A 21,071-nucleotide genomic window follows, 5' to 3' on the forward strand; every position below is an offset into this window, starting at 1 on the left:
CTTAACTTTTAAAACGAAAGTGGGGTTTGGGAAAGCTTTTCTAATTTCACAGATCTCCCTCTTCTGCTGTTTATATGTACTGTTTAAAAACTGTAGCACTTACTTTCTGAAATTTCCTGGCTCTATTCCCTCCTCCACTTCAGTTTGAACTTTCTCTTTTATTTGCCTTTTTTGTCCTTATCCTGTTTAATTTTTATTTAGCCCAGCAGTTTCTTCTCCAAGAAAGATCCAGTTCTGTAAGGGAGCCCTGGTGGGGCAGTTTGAAGATTCGTAGGGGCTAGACTGCTCCATCCCCTTCAGACCTTTTTACTGTAGGTCCCATACACTCACCTGGTATCAAAGAGGGTAAAACTCCTCCCACTTTCAACTGCTGTATTAGTTGGCCTTTATACCTTCCATTGAATATTGGTTGGCTATTTTGGGGCTCTCTTATTCTCAGGTCCATCAGATGCTGCCATGATGCTTCCTTCTTCCTCTCACATAGACCTGGACACCATGTAGGTCTTGTGGTTGTTGGTGGTTTATCCCCACCAACTTCTTTGAGACTTATGGGGCTACCTTGTTATGTAGCTTTGTTATAAATGTTGTCCATAGAATTTTGGTTTTATTTTTAACTCTCTTTTTATGTGGGGATTCAGAGAGATTGAACACCTATGCTGCCTAGCCTCTATATTCTACAGTAATCAACTTTGTATGTGTGTTTAATATTAATTATATTTATCTCAGCATCATAAAAGGCTATGATCTAATTTAATCACTCACCTGTTATTCTTATTGTCTTCTAAGTTTTTAAATTTGCCTCTCATTTTTACTATCATTTTCCTTAAGTGTGTCTCTAACATGGAGAGTTTCCATACCCATCTTGCATGCTAGGCATTAGTTCTACTAAGTTGCAGAAAGTAAACATATTGTTACTATGTGTTCATCACCCTGGCCTTGCCTTGTGAGTCAAAATACCCAATCTGTGACTGTTTACATAATGGAAGACCTGGGCTTCATAAATGGTGGAAATATACTATATAGTTTTTGTAGAGTTTTTAAAAATCTAAATAAGACATCCACATAAGGTAAATTGAAATGGCATAAGCTGTATGCCTGTCATTCACTCATCTGAACTATCAGAAAAGGAGAGTATCCAAGCAAAAGGAATAGGAACAGATTTTTTTTTCTCTGAAAATAGTTACACCATAGTCAGAATTGGCCAAGGAAAGACAAATATGTATGGCTATTTGCAACTTTAATAGATTATTTTTTATGGAAATAGTATAATTTATGGAAATAGTACTTCTGTCTTATCTTTTCCAATGAGAAATTTATTGTTAAAGTGCTTCTAATGGCTTGAGACAGCTAATCTACATTTAGAGATTGAACTATTACCCCTAAAATATTTTAAAGAGGTCTTGTGGGTTTTAATATTTGTAAGTTGGGCTACATTGTACTGTAACTTACAAAAGATTTAAACTGAAGCACAAGAAATGTTAAAACACAAAACTCTGCTACAAAACTGAAAATATTATTCCTTGAATATTTATGGAGTGTATGGAGTCTGTTTTATATTCTGGGAACATAAAAAAGTGAAGATCCCACCCCTGTTTTCAAGGAAAGAAGGCAGTTCTCTTTATATGATGCATGATTCACAAATGCTAGTCTGCATGCAAGTGCTGGAATTTGGGACAAGTTTTTAACCACTTTTTGATGAAAAATGGGAGGAGATGGGCCATATAGTAAATTTTTATAAATCTAAATTAATTTAATTTAAAAGACTGTTCTAAGATTATATCCTTAGTACTTTTTTACTGCCAAATATCCTTTTGTTCAAGAAATTATAATCATAGTAAATTATAGGATTTTTTTTACTATGCTTACTAATGAGATTAAAAAGTCAGTAACACTATTTGATTTCCAGAAATTTTTTAGATTTTAATGATCTGAACACTCAACTCTTGAAACCTGAGTCACTATAATAGACGCTATTCCAACAATACGAACTATGCATTATATAGCAGTGACTAATTCTATGGTGAATTCAAACAATTGTTTGTTTTAAACTGTAAAGAAATCAAGTTTATTTTTAATTTATAGTAATATTATTTTTATTTTTAAAAATATGTTGCAAAATATTTTCTTCAAGTACTCTTTATCTCTTTCTTGTTCTGGGTCTGAGTTCGTATATACTTTTTGTGTGTGTGTGTGGTACGCGGGCCTCTCACTGTTGTGGCCTCTCCTGTTGCGGAGCACAGGCTCTGGACACGCAGGTTCAGCGGCCATGGCTCACGGGCCCAGCCGCTCCGCAGCATGTGGGATCCTCCCGGACCGGGGCATGAACCCGCGTCCCCTGCATCAGCAGGCAGACTCTCAACCACTGCACCACCAGGGAAGCCCTGAGTTCGTATATACTTTAAAAGAAAATTTTGTTTGCAACAAATAGAAGTAACAAATTAAAGTCTTAAAGACTTCTTACAAATATGTAAAATAAAGATCTGAATATATAAATGGCCAAAGATGAGAAACACAACAAACAAGCAAAAAACATTTTTAAATGTCTAATATAAACACATGGAAGGGCTTCCCTGGTGGCGCAGTGGTTGACAGTCCACCTGCCGATGCAGGGGACATGGGTTCGTGCCCCGGTCCGGGAAGATCCCACATGCCGCGGAGCGGCTGGGCCCATGAGCCATGGCAGCTGAGCCTGCGCTCCACAACGGGAGAGGCCACAATAGTGAGAGGCCTGCGTACCGCAAAAAAAAAAAAAAAAAAAAAAAAAAAAAACACACACATGGAAAAGATGTGCAACTTCACTGATAATAATGTAAATTAAAATAAGGGGGGTGGGTTGGTGGGTATTTAAGGAAATGAGCATTCTCAAATTCCATTGCTGGAAGAAAAAAATGGCACAAACTTCCTTAAAACTATTTGGCAACATTTATCAAGAGTCTTAACAATACAGAAATCCTTAAAACCAGTAATCTTAGTCCTAAAAACCTTTTCTGAAAAAATATTGGTGTCTCGGTTAAAGTATTATGACCATGGACATTTGTTGCAGTGTTGACAACAATTAGAAGCCACATAAATGTCCATAATGAAATGTTTAAAACAATACTAATAATTCACATATTAGAATACTATGCAATCATGAAAAATCATTTTTAAAAATAAATTTATTTATTTTATTTATTTAGTTTTGGTGGATTGGGTCTTCGTTGCTGCGCGCGGGCTTTCTCTAGTTGCAGCGAGCAGGGCCTACTCTTCATTGCAGTGCATGGGCTTCTCACTGCAGTGGCCTCTCTTGTTGTGGAGCATGGGCTCTAGGTGCATGGGCTTCCGTAGTTGTGGCACGTGGGCTCAGTAGTTGTGGCCCGTGGGCTCTAGAGTGAAGGCTCAGTAGTTGTGACACATGGGCTTAGCTGTTCCTTGGCATGTGGGATCTTCCCAGATCAGGGCTGGAACCCATGTCCCCCACATTGGCAGGCAGACTCTAAACCACTGTGCCACCAGGGAAGCACCATGAAAATTCATTTTGAAGAATATTTAATGGTGTGTGAACATGTTAGAAGGGTACAAAATTCTATATAACAGAATAATATGTTTTATATAAAAAAATATTGGCATATAATAAAAAATGTTTTCAATGGTTCTTTCTGAACAATAGAATTATATATGCTTTCTATTTTTTCTTTTTATTTATTTACTGTATTTCTCAGATCTCCAACAAGAACATGTGTTACTTTAATAATTTTGAAAAATTATTATTAAAAATCATGTACTTCTAAAAAAGGAAATTATAGAATGGAATAGTTTTAGTTTCTGCCTCTGAAGATGAACCCTTTTTAACCAGGCCATGAGTTCAATGGTATAAACTAGAAGCCTAGATATAAGAAATGTAATTCTTTGTTTGTTGGAGACAATTATCTTGCCAGTTTCTCTTTGCCTTCTCCTCCATGAAAACAAACATTGCCACTCTATGTTAAAAGGATGAAGTGAGAGTTAAGAGCAAATGACTAGGAAAATATATACATTGATACCACTGCTGCAGTATAACTACTGGTTAGGTTTTCTGTGAGGATTACCAAAAAAGCCGTAAAATACTTAGAGAATCAGAGAGAAAAGAACTATGTAAATACAAACTGTGATCCTTCTAGCATCACTTCTTTTTGTATGTGTTGCAGTATAACCTTGAATATTTGGATGCAAGCCATAACCATGTGATAACTCTTGAGGGATTTAGAGGTCTGATGAAACTTAAGCACTTAGACTTGAGCTGGAATCAACTGAAAAAATCTGGCGATGAAATAAATATGTTATGCAAACACACCACAAGCCTTCTCACTCTGGATATTCGACATAATCCATGGCAAAAGGTATGAAACAGAAATGTTTATAAAAAAGCAAACAATCATTTTTATTTCAAAGCTGTTTTCTCACTACTATTCAAGAATAGCCAGAAACAGGCAAACTATCTTTGTCTCGCTAGAATTCCCTTAAGTATTTCATAAGTTGAATTTAGTGTAGTGATCAAGTGAATAAAATGTTACTATAAGAAAATCTTTAATTTCACATCAGACTTTTTTTGCAACCTCTAATAGTTTAAGAGTATTGTGGTTTTAAAAGTGTTAGATGTCACTGCCATTTGCACACCTTCAGAGAATTTTCATAGTGCAGTATAGCTCAGCATGCTAGAACCCTACTGTAATGAGGCATAGGAACCAAGAATAATAGAATACAGTGAGAGAAACATATTATTAAAGGGGGAAAAATTAACAAAAGCATGTTTACTTTTAAACTAACAATAGTATGTTTCTCTCACTGTATTCTATTATTCTTGGTTCCTATGCCTCAAATTCCCTGATAAACCTGAATTATAGTCTTATTTATGTTCTGTTATAAAAGGAAATTTGATTGAATGCTATTCTTTCTCATCACAAAAATATGTAGATTCATGCTAAGAAATTTCAATATTCAATGATTATACTGAAGAGTATCTCCAAGTATTTAAAATAAGCCCCAAGTTTATAATTTCAAGACTATTCCTTTCCTTGTTTTTCAAAAATGTATATAGACTGTGTTCAACATTTTTAAAAGGGACTAAAGCATGATTGGTTCTATTAAATTGGCCATATTACTATGTTTATACTATTGTATTTCTCATTTTTAGCTCAGTAAAATTGAAGGATATTTTTCTTTTGCCAAATCAGACTTCCTGAATGATCACAGTACAGCTATAGCCCTGTTGCCAAATTAAATGTCAAAAGCTGAAGATCTGTATTGGATCACCCATGGAGCTGACTAGCTAAATGCTGATCTAGATAAACAGGAGGCACTGCAGTTGTTCTGTGAACACTTTTCACTGCAGTCACTTTTCAACAGCTTGTGGGATTTCCTCTCTTCACAAGAGTAGAACTATCCACCTTCAAACAAAAAAGATTGATTCTTAAATATAATTTAATTTCAACTATTATTTAAAGAATTAAGTTAAGCCTTTATTTTTAGACAAATATAATAAAGTAGGAGATGCATAATTTGAATTATGTGGGAAGGAACAAAGAACTCCTTTCCATGTCATAGCACATGTAATATTTTGTAAATATTAACTTTTGGTATTTTTCCCAAGCCAGCCACATTAAGGCTGAGTGTTATTGGCAGATTAAAGACTCTTACTCAGTTAGATGGAGTCCTTATTTCTGAAGAAGAAGCAACAGCAGCTATGAAATTTATTTCTGGGACAAAGATTACTCAGGTTGGATTTTACTGTTTAATATTTCTTGTTCTGTTTAGAATATACAAATAATATTTCCCATACTCTTATTTTGTTATTGAGATTTTATATTCTCTCTTAGCATGCTAATAAAAAAATCAGTCTATAACAATCATATCACTTGAATTTTTTTTTCTGTTTAAGTGTATTCCATTTAAATACCAACTGGTTGTATGGATTCTCATCCTGCACACTACCCCAAAAATACCTCTAGGGTAACTGTTTTTTTCCTAGTCAACCTGAACTCACCAGAGTCCTTTAGAACCTATATGAAAATAAGCAACTTTCTGTGGATAAGGTAAGCTTCGAGGCCTTGAGAAAGCATTTAGTAAATTATTTACTTAGTATTGATATTATATGTGTCTGGCTGAAAGAAAACAACACCTATTAACTTGGGGAAGGGGAAATACCTATATTATCCAGATTAAGAACGCTACTTTGGCCAAAGTAGCTTCAACATCCTAAATATCTCCACTCTAGTTATCTAGCTATTTACTTTTTGTGGAATATTTGAATATTAATTCCTTAATGTAATGTTTAATTTTGTATCTGTTCAAAGTGAAGGAAAGAAACTCCTTTGTTGATAAAAATATAATTAACTCCTGAAGAAGAGTTGGGGATTTATCCTACCAGAAATCAAAACTTACTAAAATCCTGTAAGACAATGTGGAATTGGCAGAGTTAGACAAATAGACCAATACAACAGAGTATAAAGACCCAGTGTAGACCCACACATACCTGGAAACTTGATAAATAACAGAGCTGCCTGTACAGATCAGGGAGCTAGTCAATAAAAGGCACTGGAACAAGTGCATTAAGGCTTTCACTACAAAAAGCAAAACCAAAAATGTTTTAGAAGGAAAGATCAGAGATTATCATTATAACCTTGAATAAGGGAAGAATTTATTATGCAAGAAACAAAGAGCATATACTATAAAAGATTGGATTTGTCTATGTTAAAATTAATACATCTATTCCTCAAAGGGCAGAAAGTGAAAAGACAAGCTATATACTGGGAAAAGAAATTTGAAACACATCTGACAAAAAATATTCTTTATATATCCAAAATATATCAGGAAAAAGACAACCAATCAAACAGAAAACTGAGCAAAAGATTTAAACAGACACTTCACTGGAGAGGAAATCAGAACAGCCAAACAACTTAGGAAAAGATGCTCTACCACATTAATACTCAAGAAAATAAACATTAAAACTTAAATGATCTACCAATTTATGGCCACTATTGGGGGGGAAAAAACCCTTGACAATATCAAGTTTTAGCAAAGGTTTGAAGTAAAGGTTACAATTGGTACAACCATTTTGGATAACAAATTGGCCCTATCTAGTAAAGCTGAATATATACATACCCTAAACCTAGCAAGTTATATACTCTAAAGAAACTCTTGCATATATATACCAAGCATCATGCACAAGAATATTTATGACAGCAATGCTTATAATAGCAAAAAACTGAAATCAGCTCAATGTTCATTGATGAGAGAGTTGATAAGGAAATATTATATAGCAATGACATGTGAATAAACTACAGCTACAGGAAGAAGCATAGAAGAATCTCATGGATATAATGCTGAGCAAAAAAGCAAGTCATAGAAGAATATAAACATATTATTCAATTTACATAAAGTTTGAATATGTATAAGACTAATATTTTATTTATGGATATAAACATAAGTCTATAAAGAAAGCAAGTATGGTAGATACAAAATTTGAGATCATTTGATTGCTTCTTAGGGGATTGATTCACTTGAGATGAGTGATGGCTTCCAAGGAGAAGGAGAGAAAAAAAGATTAGGATGGGGCACCCAGGGAGCTTCTAGGGTGGTAGGAATATCCTGGCTCTTAAACTGGTTTCATGATGGATTATATGGTGTTTGTTTTATGATAATCCTTTCACAGTTTTATAAATATCATTTTGTGGTTAAATGTCTGCTAAAACAAAAAAATGAGTGAGATATATAAAGTATATCCAGATACTGAAAACATTTTAAGGCAAAGAAAATGTCATATTTTAAAAGTATTCATTGGGCCACTCATCTAGGAAACAATTCTTTTAACTATATGTATATGGACCTCTCTGTGCTATTTCCTTTATGTATTTTTTGTTTTATTAGTTATCTCTCTTACGGCATTCTAGTACTAAAGAGGAGAGATCACGGATTCTTAGTATATGGCCTTCTGCCAAAATTCTGACACAGATTTCAAAGTTAGGACCACATTCACATCTGAGTGGAAACTGGTACTTGAAGGTAAAGACAATCTATTAAACCTAATATAAAAATTTAATTTCAATTGATATTTTAGTCGGCTTTGGCCTTTGTATCATAACGAGGGCATAGATAGGTAACAGGCAGAAAACTGGAAGAGCCAATTTAAAAGTAAAAGAGAAGTCAAGTCATGAGTAGTTATGTCACAGGGGCTAGAACTCAGCAGTGGTCACTATAGAACAGGAAATTTAGGATAAAGGTACACTACAAAACCAAAGGGTAGATTCTGATAATATATCAAAATAAGCAAGAAAACTTTAAAGCTCAGAGCCAGAGACCAAGCCAAAAGTTTGGGTGGCAAGGTAAAAGGGATCAAGAATCCTGGCAAGAGAATGGGGGAACTGGTCAGAATTCAGCCAAGGCTAAGGGAAAAGTTATGGAGCACTAGCAGCTTCTTGCTCAAGAAGCACCCTTTTACGTCTTGCCAAAGATAGAAACTGGGCTAAGAGAATCTGACCCTTGAAAATGAAAGATATTAGTGGCATTCTTTTTATTACAGAATATACATAGATATTTAGTTGTGATGCCGGCTCCGTGATAGTCTTAGCTGACCCCACAGGGAGTTGTGAAATTAGAATGGCCCTTTAAATCTGTCCCAAGTTGGGCTGAGATGGCCAGGCCTTTCTTTCCTTTCATCATTGGATGTGGGCCAACCTGGGAAGGAGCATGACCTTGGGCAAGGCAGCTCTCTGCTGCTGATGCTGTCCCTGAAGGGACTGACAGTAGAAGGCTTTCTGCCAACAGCACTTGCAGCAACTGGGACAAGTCCTTCACTGCTGGGAATCTGACTGGCACAGCTCAGTGTCTATAATACCATATAAGTCCCTCTCTGAGTTATAATCTTGTCAAATTTTACTTTTCTGTAAACTAAAAGCTTTGCAATATCTTTAGTTCCCAGAGGACTTTTTTATGTTACTTACCACATTTGAATTATTTCATTAGCCTTTTTATCTTATAACGTTGAAGTTATTGATGTCATCCAGAAGCAACATATAATGTGAATTATTCTACAGATAACTGCCTTAAATTTAGATGGGCAACATCTTTTTGAAATCACAAATTTAGAAAAATTGGAAAATTTGAAGTGGGCATCATTCAGCAACAATAATCTCACTAAAATGGAAGGCTTGGAATCTTGTGTTAACCTGGAAGAGCTCACATTAGATGGAAACTGCATCTCAAAGATAGAAGGTAAGGTATTAGAGAATTCTAAATTCTTAAAATATGAATGTCTAATTAACAAGAGCAAAAAGTGAATCACACTGAGGATAGAATTTCTGAAGAGGAAGGTCTCCAGAGAACTTCCAAGAAGGTTTGGAGTACAGTATTCTAAACACCTCTTTAGTGGGATCTGTGACTGGCTGCTGTATACAATGAGCCCAACTAGCTGCCTTCCCTCCCCTCTCTTAACCAGTGTTTACCATCTATTACCAAACTTAGCACATTACAAACTAGTCAGTATTCAAAATCTGTACCATTGAGTAAATAAATGAAAGAATGAGGTGTGCTTTTGAAAAAGATAAAGCAGCTCAGTTCATTTTTCAAAATATGGAATTAAGGTTACATTTGGAAATTTGAAGACTTTCAACAAAATGAACATTTTATTCACTAGAGGTTGAAAATCAGATGTACTATGTAACCTTTTACTGGGATCCACATACCAGTACAAATTAAGCAGCTTTACTAATGCCTGCCTAAGTGTACACACACACATATCATGCATACTTATCTAGGTATAATACATTTCTGGATGTGCATTTTGGTAACAAGGCTGTCCTTGTCAAGGAGAGAAGGTAGGAATTGAAAATCATGCCTGGGAAAGAGACTTAATTTATACTTTATTAGCTTTTGAATTGTTTTTAGCATGTGTGTACTACCTTTTTCATAAAATAGAAAATTTTACTTTAAAAAATTACATATGCAAAAGCAAGTATTAAAAACAGTATGTATAACATTTGTTATACTTCATTTTAATGGCTGTTAACAATAGTTTCTAAAAATTGCTTGATCATAAGAATCACTTAGGATACTTATTGAGTATATAGATCCACAGGCCTCTCCTCTGTAGATTTCAGCTAAGTAAACAGTGGGGGGGGGGTGTAGGTCAGGCATCTGTGTTTACAACTATCACTAGTCTCCATTCCCATACAATAGGGTGTTAATTTTGCTATGTATATAACAATTGAGAACCCTATTTCCTTTTTATTCCCCTCCATAAGCCCACTGAAGGGGAGACTCCTTCAACCTGCATTTTCCCTATACCCACTTTTCAAACATAGCTACCCCACTAAACTTTAACAGATGTTTATCTTTTTTTTTCCAAACATAGATAGGCTTAATATGCATTTAAGGATTTTTGCTTTGATAGTACATCCTAACTTGCCCTAGATTGATTTGCTTTCAGCATTTCATAGTCCCATGATAAAGGCTGGTGTGAAAGGGGTGCATGAATAAAATTTATTGAGGACTGATTATTTATTTGCCAAAAGCTATAACTGATACTTTTCAAATGCCATTCCATTTAATTCCATAACCGTTAGAAGCAGATTTCAGTATATCCATTTCATGGATGAAGAAAATTAGTCTCAGAGGTTACATAATTTTACATAATTTACCTATGGTCCCAAATCTAGTGTGAAACCAACATTTGAAACCAGCTCTGACTCCAGAGTTCTTATCTGTCAACTGTACCATCCTACCTACAGTTATAAAGTGTCTACAGCACGTAATGTACATAGGGGGTTAGACTGTGGTGAAAGGAAGCATTTTCTAAAGTTCTGTCTTAGAGTACTTTCAAGCATACAAAGGTAGAATTAGGTTCTTTTTAATACAAGTGATGGCACAGTAAGGAATACTTTCCAGAGTGTTGTATTCTAGTTCCTTACCCTTAATGTTTTACAATGGGGGTTGGTGATTATTTTGAGCTTTGTAAAGTAGAGCTTTATATGATTGTGATGGTGAAAACCTTAATTAATTACATAATTTAAAGGTTATTTGAAAGCTTAATTCAGTATTTCCTATACAATACCTTCCCTTAACACCTAAAAAAAATGAGTCTACTTGGAAATCCAAAATTGGAATTTAATATATTATCTAGGACTTAGTACACATTCTATTCTTCTTTAACAAAAGGAAAAACAATGATGGTTAATACTATAAAATCTGTAAAGCCATTTGAACTTAGAAAAAGAGAAACAGTAAAACAACCAGCCAGTTATTTTTTAAATTAACTTTTTCAGTGCTGTCTGAATCTTTTCTTGAATTTGCTTTTCTAGGCATTTCCAAGCTGACTAAATTAACCCGCCTCAGCATAAATAATAATCTCCTCACTGGTTTGGAAAAGCATACTTTTGATAACATGCTTCATCTTCATTCCCTTTCTCTTGAAAACAACAAAATCACTTCATTGAGTGGTTTACAAAAAGCTTTTACACTAATTGAATTATACATAGGCAATAACTATATTGCTCTCAATCAGGAGATCTACAATTTAAAGGTGACTATCTGGGGTACTAATGTTTTTGGTTTTCTAAATATTTTCTTATTTCTTTATACTATGAAAGTAATGCATGTTCACTGTACAGAATTTGGAAAATATAGAAAAATGTAAGGAAGAAAATAAAAATCAAGAAAAATGTATTTGATGGCCATTTCCTACCATTGGGACTTGCAGTGTCCTCTTTCCTTTTGCTGATACCGTATTGCTAGGGCTTTATCTCCTACCAAAAACTTATGTCCATTTCCCATCTTTCCTTACTTGCAGCCTTATCCTCATTGTATTCCCCCAATACAACTACTTCTAGAACTTCAGAGTCAACCTAATCAACAACAGCAACAAAACAAACCATTATACATTATAGATGCGGATTAGTTTTACTTCCTCTTGTCTTAACCTCTCCCATCCATATCTACTCAGGGCCCTTTCTTCACAACAAAGGTCTTATCTAATAAGGAAGCACATTTTCCCTTAAGATGAATTCTGCTACTCTCTTACAAGGCAGAAGCACTTCAGTTTTATCCCTCATCAGAAGACTGTGTTTTTCATTGTTTCATTTCACTGTTGTATCTGTATACACACATACTATTTAACAGATCGTTATTCCATAAACAAAGTATATGTTTTAAACTTTGCTAAATTTCTTTACAAGTCTTTATCATGGGTAATACATTTAGCACCAGCATCCAAAAAGGGATTCTGATCATATAATATAGACCACTGAAATACTGCACAAAACTAGACCTTAATAGTATGAAAGTATAATGCTTGCACTAAACAGCAGCATACTTAAAAACACTCAAATCACTATGAAATGATAGAGTAATTTAATATTAAAATTCAAGGATGATTAAACTCTTAAGGGGAAAAAAAGTTGTTAGAGTGAGATATATATGTATATCACTTTAAATGTATGTATTTTTATTACCAGGTTTTATGCAACCTGGTCATTCTAGACATGTATGGAAACATTATTGTATGGAATCAAGAAAACTACCGGTTGTTTGTAATATTTCATCTTCCAGAACTGAAAGCTCTGGATGGAATCTCAATTGTAAGTTGTTTTATTGACTCATAGCATTTGGTCCAGGCTTCATATTAATATATCCGTAGGCCATAATCATTTTGAATGTTGCTTTATCACTAGTATGTTACCCAAACTTATTATGCTTATTAAAATCTAGGTCTCCAAAGCACATTTTAGATCTGGGTTTTAAATGTTTCTCCTCTGGCCAGTTTTTAATTGTTTAAATTGAGGTAGTCGGGGAGGGAAGATGCTGCTTACATTTGCACCCACTGAATTCAGTGCCTAACAAATTTATGAGACAGGATAGGAGAAACTGCCCTGGACCCCTACCGTCCTCTTGGGCCTAAAAATAGCTTCCTGTTACCTGGAAAAATACAGTTGTTAAGATTTAAGAAAAACATATTTGAACCAAAAAATGGTATGTCAACATTACTAGTAAACTATACTAGTAAAAAATAACTTTTTATACTGTGTAAAAAATAACACAGAACATACGACTGAATATGAAAGCAATATTTGGAAACTTGGATTCTATAACTAGTAAGTTCATACAGGGCCCCTGATTTCCATGTAATAGGATAAGTGCACAACAAATGGGTGAAGAATAAAAAGGTTCCCTGTGTAACATTGCCTAGCCCCTGTCAGACAATAAAACTCATCAAATTTCTAGGAAATTGAGAGATAGTTCATGATTATTTGGGACTTTGAGGTGCTCTGAGATTACTAATTCTAACCCTGATTTTTTCAGGGCTCTCCTCAGAATGAAGAATCAAAAACATTCTCCCCCAAACACAAACAATTCTCTAGAATCTTGTATACTGGGTTTTATTTAGGTGTTGGCTTTCATTGAGGGACATTTTAAAAACAGTCTCATGAAACTAGTACTATATGTGCTCCAATGGTGGTGTTGAGTATCCTTCCTATCTCTCTGTGCCCTCATTTGAAGGGCCACCTGAGAAAGTGCTTTTAGAAGTCAGTGTAGGAAAAACTTTTCCCCCTGAGGAAAAGTTATGCTCTCCTCACTGACAATGAGTATTTTTTAACTATTTTCCTTTTCACTTTGACTACCTAAAAGCTCAGGGCCACATTTATGGTTCAATGACAGAAACCCTGTAGGACTTATGGTCTATCTGTCCCTATCCCCAGTTTTTTTTTTTTGTTGTTTTGTTTTTTTTCTTTTTGCGGTATGCGGGCCTCTCACTGCTGTGGCCTCTCCCGCCGCGGAGCACAGGCTCCGGACGCGCAGGCCCAGCGGCCATGGCCCACGGGCCCAGCCGCTCCGCGGCACATGGGATCCTCCCAGACCGGGGCACGAACCCGCATCCCCTGCATCGGCAGGCGGACTCCCAACCACTGCGCCACCAGGGAGGCCCCCTATCCCCAGTTTTGATCTATTCTAACTTACATCATTCTCAGTCTTGATCTTCACTATTTATTATTTGCATTTTACTATTTGATTATATGTTCCTCCTGTAAGCTGCCACAAATTCTTTGTGGAATGAGGTAGAATATAAATATATGAATTAATAATGGACATGAAGACTAGATTGAATAATTTAGACTTTAATTGAGAGGTAATGGGAAGGCATTGAAGATTTTTGAGTTGGGGAATAAAATATTGAAAACTATATATTAGGAAATTTAACAGCAGTGTTTAGAGTGATCGATGAAAAACCAATAGGAGGCTATTAGCGTGGTCTACATGTGAGGTAATGAGAAACTGAAATAAACCAAGGGGAAGTGCTTTTAAAAATGGAGAGCTGAAAGGTAGGAGAAATACTGGGAAGAATTGACAGAACTTGGTAACCAATTAAATTTGAAGGACAAGGAAATGGAAGAATAAAAGATGTCTACAAGACTTGAGTCTATTCCACTAAGAGATATCATAACAGAAGTATGATTACAGGAAGAAAAGCAGTTTCAGGAATAAGACGATTAGTGTTAGACACATGAAGAAAGCTGATGATTAAAACCAAAAGCATATAACATTGACTAAAGAAAGTGAGTAAAGAAAGTAAAGAAATCCAAGTGAGGCTTTAATACTTCCATTTAGGAAATGTAAAGAGGAAAAGAAGCCACCAAAAGTAGACACAGAGGGAAGTAGAAGAGCAATATAATCCTAGAGTGTTTGAGAGGTAAATGGACCTGGACTTTAGAAGTGACATAGTCCAAATCCTTTATTTTATGAATGAGCACAAAGAACTCCAGAGAATTTAAATGACATTCCAAGTGACATGACTTTTTAATGGTAAAGCATGGACAGCTGAGCCTCACTCTGTGCCCAAGGCTCCATGAATATATAATCATACTGGGAAGTAAGGGAGTGGTACTGGAAGTTCCAACCCTCTACTCATGGTTGATTCCCCTGGCAACCAGCCTCCATTCTTAAGGACTTTCCAAAAGTCATCTTGTTAAGATAAACTCAGGTTGGTTGAAAGGAGCTTGTCATAAATAGCAACACAGTCCTTTCACCTTTATGGCTCTGGACCTATTTCAGGAACCGGAAACAAAAAACCAAATATTATAATAAAAGATGCCCCTACGGCTCTTATATAGGAAATTACGAGGGTTTGAGGAGCTATGTGCCAGGAACAGTAGACAAAGACCAAATATAGGTTTCTTATTATAAATCACAATATCACAGCTCATGCTCTGGCCTTTGAACACAGATCCTTTACAGCAAAATGATAAGAAAATTCAAAATATATTGGAATATTACTGTAATCCCATTCAGTAATTATCCAGTCCATAATCATACAGAAATGTCTCTCACAGTGAGGCCACTCAGATTTGCAGGTTTCCATTGGAGACTTTGTCAGGTTCCAAAAGCAGGAGTGGTCTCAAAACACATAGCTTAATCCTTTCTTCAGGCATCTGATATAATTGAACTGAGACAATATCATCTCTTGCTCTGAACCTCTTTTGAGGTAATATAATATTGGATTTCCTCATTACATAACCTATTTATTAATTCCTTTACCCGTAAGTGCCCTTTCCTGTTCTCTCCATTTACACCCATACTTTTCCACCTTTGGAAGGGATATTAGGTTCGGCTACTGTGCTGGTCTAGTCTAGCATATACCTCTCCTCAGTCCACCCCCCTTCAGATAGGACAAGGTTATATAGGTGCAAAACTAGTGGGCTATTTTTGCCACCAGGAAATACAGATACATTCACTGTTAACCCCAGTTTTGCCGGATGGGGTGAAGGTAAAACCTACCCCCATCAGGCCTTTAGGAATCCTGACAAAAGGCTTAAAAACATAGTTTCTTGCTTAGGAATTATCCCTGTTTCCAGTATTTGTAGTTGTAGCTGTGGTCCTGTGGCCACTGCATCAGGTAGAAAAAAAATTGAGGTGATGTGAGGAAGAAGGAAAGAAAAAATATAATGGTTATACCAGCATCATCCTTTTTTGCAAGAATTGTATAGTCGTTTCAGCATCCTTGCCCCATCCCCCATATGCACCAGAAAAACATAAGTCTATCGAGCGGGGACCCTCCTTTAGCCCCATTCATGTTCACACTGAGTATGAGCACTCTTAGGAAGGTATGTAAGCCAGCCCATCATGCTTTTATCTCCCCCCCCCATTTTAGACAACCAATGTTTTAATTGCCCATTCTAGTTCTCTATCGAACTACTACTCTGAGGAGGATATCTTTCTGCCCACTGTTAGACATTATGGACTGTTAAGTGTGTTCCTTGGTCTGAAGAAATAAGTCAACTGTCCAGATTGGTGCAATATCTTCTGTTCCAGTTCTTTTATAGCATTATGTGCATTTGCATTTACACTGGGTAAGCAAATCCCAGTCCAGAGTCAGTATCTATTCCTGTCAAGACCCATTTGTAGTCCCCCAGGGCTACCAGCCTCAGTCTGACTTGCCAGCTATATTCAGGGCCTTCCCACAGGGAAATCTGCCACATAGCCATCTGCAGTCTCTGTCTCTTTTGCTGGCAGACAGAACAGTTCTTATTGGCATTTAGTGCCTCAGAGGGTGCAAGAGGAATATGTCTAGATTCAGCCCATCTCTGCACTGCTGTAGACCCCTAATGTCCACCTATTTTATAGACCCAGGTGGCCACCTTAAGTGAGCATATGGGCATATCTGCTTGTCGATTCCAATCACCTTCTAAAATGGGAAGAGAGTTCAGATAGGCATCAATGTGTCCTACTTTAATGTACACCTCAAATTTCCATAGGGCTGTGCCCCATATGGGCATCCTTTTAATAGGTCAGGTTTCCATTGCCCTTCTGCCTGACCATATGGCCAGGCCAGGAACAGTAGATGAAGATTTCTTATTATTATCTCAGTAACACACCAGAGGACTCACCACAGTGTCATTCCTCAGGTCCCAAGGTCCCTAGGTGGTCTGCCTTCTTCTCTGTACCTTTCAGTCTCCTATATTTATTTTATATATAATATCCAGGGGTTTAGCTGTACTTAGTAGGAAATAGGGAGAAATGAGGCTATTCCATTTTGACCTGGAACCAAAGAATTAATGTCATTTAGTCATCTGTAAGAGAGAACCTCACTTTCTAAATATCCTCATATACAGGAACCACCAGAGACTGAGTGTGCAAAAGATTTGTTTGGTGGCAGACTTACTTCTGACATGATTGCTGAACGACAAGGACATTCAAACTTCACCCAAATGCAAGAACTAAATTGGACTTCATCATCTATCAGGTACAATCATTTTATTCTATGCTATTTGATATTATAATATATAGTTATTATTATTTTTCTAAGGTTTATAATTTATACATCTTATCCAAATATAACCAGTAATTCCGAAAATCATCTACACTACTTCACAATCTCATACTAACTTTACCATCTTTGAATTGCATTAATAACTTTTATTATCACACACTATGATTTAAAATGTCATCAATCTCTTTCTAAGACCTTATATTTCCCTTTTCTTTTACAACCAAGCTTTTAAAATTAGAACATACTAGGTTTGCTCCTCACGTTGTATCACTCTAATCCAATGCTCTCTGGCTACCACTGCCACCATTCCTCTGATGCTGTTCTCATGAATGTTATCATTGTCCTCCTGTTTAATAAATCCATTTCTCTTCTTTCTTTTTCTATTCTGCACTCTTCACAGGCAGACATCTTTAGCCATAGTTTTAATTTATGACAATGACCCCCTAATTTACCCCAAACCTAGGCTCCTAATTTGAATATTCGATTGCTCTCTAGATAGCATCTAGGAAACAACATTCACCTGTTGTCACCCAAGCCAAAAATCTAGAGTCCACTCTCTCTCTCCTTTGTCCTCCATTTTTAATTAATCACTACATTCTATAGAGTCTGTGTCTTAAGTATGTGTCATAGTTCCCCCCTTCTTTCCATAGTCATTGCCCTTGTCCTAGGTTGGGGAATTAACTAATTTAGAAACTACTGTTTTTTTTGTCTTATACAACCTTACCTGCAAATTCATCTATTATCCATACCACCTTCTAAGATGCAAGTTTTATCAGATCACTTCCCTTCTCAACATTGTTCAGTGTCTTTCCACTGTCTACAGAATAAAATTTTAAATCTCTTTGTACGACATAGAAGGCCCTCCCTTTTTTATTATAGTTTTTCTGAATCCCATTTCTTGAGGACACAGACAGTGACTTTCATATTTGTTGTAGCCTTTCCAAACATATCGTCTGCACTTAGGAAATAACTAATGAAAACATATCAAAAGAATAAATGACTTTTAATGTATAAAGTGTGTCATAATTATAACTTCAGGGTTGAGGATTTGTTTAAAGGTGTGGTAGGCTTTTGCACAGCCAAGGAAACCATCAACAAAATGAAAAGACAACCTACTGAATGTGAAAAAGTATTTGCAAATTAAATATATGACCAACAAGAGGTTAATATCCAAAATATATAAACAGACCATACAATTCAACATCAAAAACAAGACAAAACAAAAACCAACCTGATTAAAAATTGGCAGAAGAGATCTGAATTGACATTTTCCAAAGAAGACATACAGATAGCCAACAGGCACATGAAAAGATGCTCAACATCGTTTATCATCAGACAAATGCAAATTAAAACCACAATGAGGGCTTCCCTGGTGGTGCAGTGGTTGAGAGTCTGCCTGTCGATGCAGGGGACATGGGTTCGTACCCCGGTCTGGGAAAATCCCACATGCCACGGAGCGGCTGGGCCCGTGAGCCACGGCTGCTGAGCCTGTGCATCCGGAGCCTGTGCTCTGCAACGGGAGAGGCCACAACAGTGAGAGGCCCGCGTACAGCAAAAAACAAACAAACAAACAAACAAAACCCACAATGACATATCATCTCACACTTGTCAGAATGGCTATCATCGAAAAGACCACAAATAACAAATGTTGGCAAGGATGTGGAGAAAAAGGAACTCTCATATACTGTTGGTAGGAATGTAAATTGGTACAGCCACTATGAAAAACAGTATGGTTTCTCAAAAAAACTAAAAATAGAACTACCATGTGACCCAGAAATTCCACTCCTGGGAAAAAATGAAAACACTAATTCAAAAAAGATACATGCACCCCCAATGTTCATAGCAACATTATTTACAATTGCCAAGATATGGAAGAAACCTAAGTGACCATAAACAGATGAATAAAGAAGATGTGGTATATACATATATAATGGAATAGTACTCAGCCACAAAAAAGCATGAAATTTTGTTTCTGCTATTTGCAACAACATGGATGGACGTGGAGGGTATCATGCTAAGTGAAATACATCAGACAGAGATAGACAAATACTGTATGATATTACTTATATGTAAAAAATAAACTATGAATATAACAAAAAAGACTCACAGATATAGAGAACAAACTAGTGGTTACCAGTGGGGAGAAGGAAGGGGGTGGGACAAGATAAGGGTAGGAGATTAAGAGGTACAAACTACTATGTATAAAATAAATAAGCTACAAGGATATACTGTACAACACAGGGAATATAGCCAATATTTTATAACAAATATAAATGGAATATAATCTTTAAAAATTGTGAATCAGTATTTGTACACCTGAAACTTACATAATATTGTATATCAACTATACCTCAATTAAAAGAATATATAAATGAAATAAATTGGGATATATGAAAAAAAGAAGTGTTTAGAAGAAGGTGATTTAGCTTTATGCTATTCTCCCTCATAGCTCAAAGGAAGGTAAAACACTTTTAAAGCTGTGGACTAGGAATCAAGCATTCTGACCAATTAACAAAACATCCTTACAAGGTGGAATGCCATAAAAGTTTTCAGGAGATTCCACAGAAAACTCTGTTTTCAAAGAAATTACCTACTTTCTCCTTTTCTTTCCTATCCCAAACCCCTTCCTGGCATTTCAGAAATAACCTATTGCATATATATCCTCTGCAGTTTACAACCTGAAGATCTTATGGTTTACCGTATCAACTTCACTATGACTTCATGAACATGTATGGAATTATAAAGAAATTGGAAATGTTTAACATTTCTTTTATGATAGTTCTATATTTATGTGATAATAGACATGTTTTTTTAAGTCAGTGAAATTGTATGTTATTTTCTTACACAGGTATCCGACAAAAATGTGTATTTATCTGATCATTTGGCCCATAAATTTTATTTTTTTAAACTAACTTTACTTTTTATTTATTTTTTAAAATAAATTTATTTATTTAATTATTTTTGGCTGCTTTGGTTCTTTGTTGCTGTGCGTGGCTTTCTCTATTTGCGGCAAGCAGGGGCTACTCTTGGTTGCAGTGTGCGGGCTTCTCATTGCGGTGGCTTCTCTTGCTGCGGGGCAAGGGCTTTAGGTGCGTGGGCTTCAGTAGTTGTGGCATGCGGGCTCAGCAGGTGTGGCTTGCGGGCTCTGGGCTCAGTAGTTGTGGTGTATAGGCTTAGTTGCTCCGTAGCATGTGGGATCTTCCTGGACCAGGGCTCGAACCTGTGTCCCCAGCATTGGCAGGCGGATTCTCAACCACTGCGCCACCAGGGAAGCCCTGACGCATATATTTTATATTAAGGCAATTCTTTTCCATAGAATTTGTCAGATGAGATTTTTTTTTTTTTTTTTTTGCGGTGTTTTTTTGCGGTGCGCGGGCCTCTCACCATTGTGGCCTCTCCCACTGCGGAGCACAGGCTCCGGACACACAGGCTCAGTGGCCATGGCTCACGGGCCCAGCCGCTCCGTGGCATGTGGGATCATCCTGGACCGGGGCACGAACCTGTGTCCCCTGCCTCGGCAGGCGGACTCCCAACCACTGCGCCACCAGGGAAGCCCCAGATGAGATTTTTTTAAAAATGCCTTTGGGGTTACACATGAGAGATTCACCAATATAATTTGCCTGTTAAAATTATAACTGCATTTACTCTGTCTAAATTCAGAACCGTGGATTTGATTCCAGTTGACCAATTTAGAAATGTGTGTAATGTGAATCTACAGAACAATAATCTTACCTCATTCAGTGGATTAATCTATCTGCCTAACGTGAAGGTGAGTCACTCACAAATTTTCTTTTTTCTT

The 21,071-nt window shown here is 36.3% G+C and overlaps 1 protein-coding gene across 1 annotated transcript in view; it reads left to right on the forward strand.

Moving 5' to 3' along the window:
• The window catches only part of LRRC9 (leucine rich repeat containing 9), a gene marked incomplete at its 3' end in the record, with an annotated part of 95,248 nt that overhangs the window by 45,117 nt on the left and 29,060 nt on the right, over positions 1 to 21,071 (forward strand). Inside the window, exons 17-24 of the mRNA XM_082617428.1 lie at positions 4,167 to 4,358; positions 5,609 to 5,734; positions 7,885 to 8,019; positions 9,051 to 9,228; positions 11,313 to 11,533; positions 12,465 to 12,587; positions 17,115 to 17,245; positions 20,933 to 21,041. Of these exons, the coding sequence (XP_082473554.1) occupies positions 4,167 to 4,358; positions 5,609 to 5,734; positions 7,885 to 8,019; positions 9,051 to 9,228; positions 11,313 to 11,533; positions 12,465 to 12,587; positions 17,115 to 17,245; positions 20,933 to 21,041 (1,215 nt within the window). The remainder of the gene's footprint in view (positions 1 to 4,166; positions 4,359 to 5,608; positions 5,735 to 7,884; positions 8,020 to 9,050; positions 9,229 to 11,312; positions 11,534 to 12,464; positions 12,588 to 17,114; positions 17,246 to 20,932; positions 21,042 to 21,071) is intronic.

The sequence above is a fragment of the Mesoplodon mirus genome (assembly GCF_964341445.2).
Source record: "Mesoplodon mirus genome assembly, chromosome: 4".
In the NCBI taxonomy this organism is placed as follows: Eukaryota; Metazoa; Chordata; class Mammalia; order Artiodactyla; family Ziphiidae; genus Mesoplodon; species Mesoplodon mirus.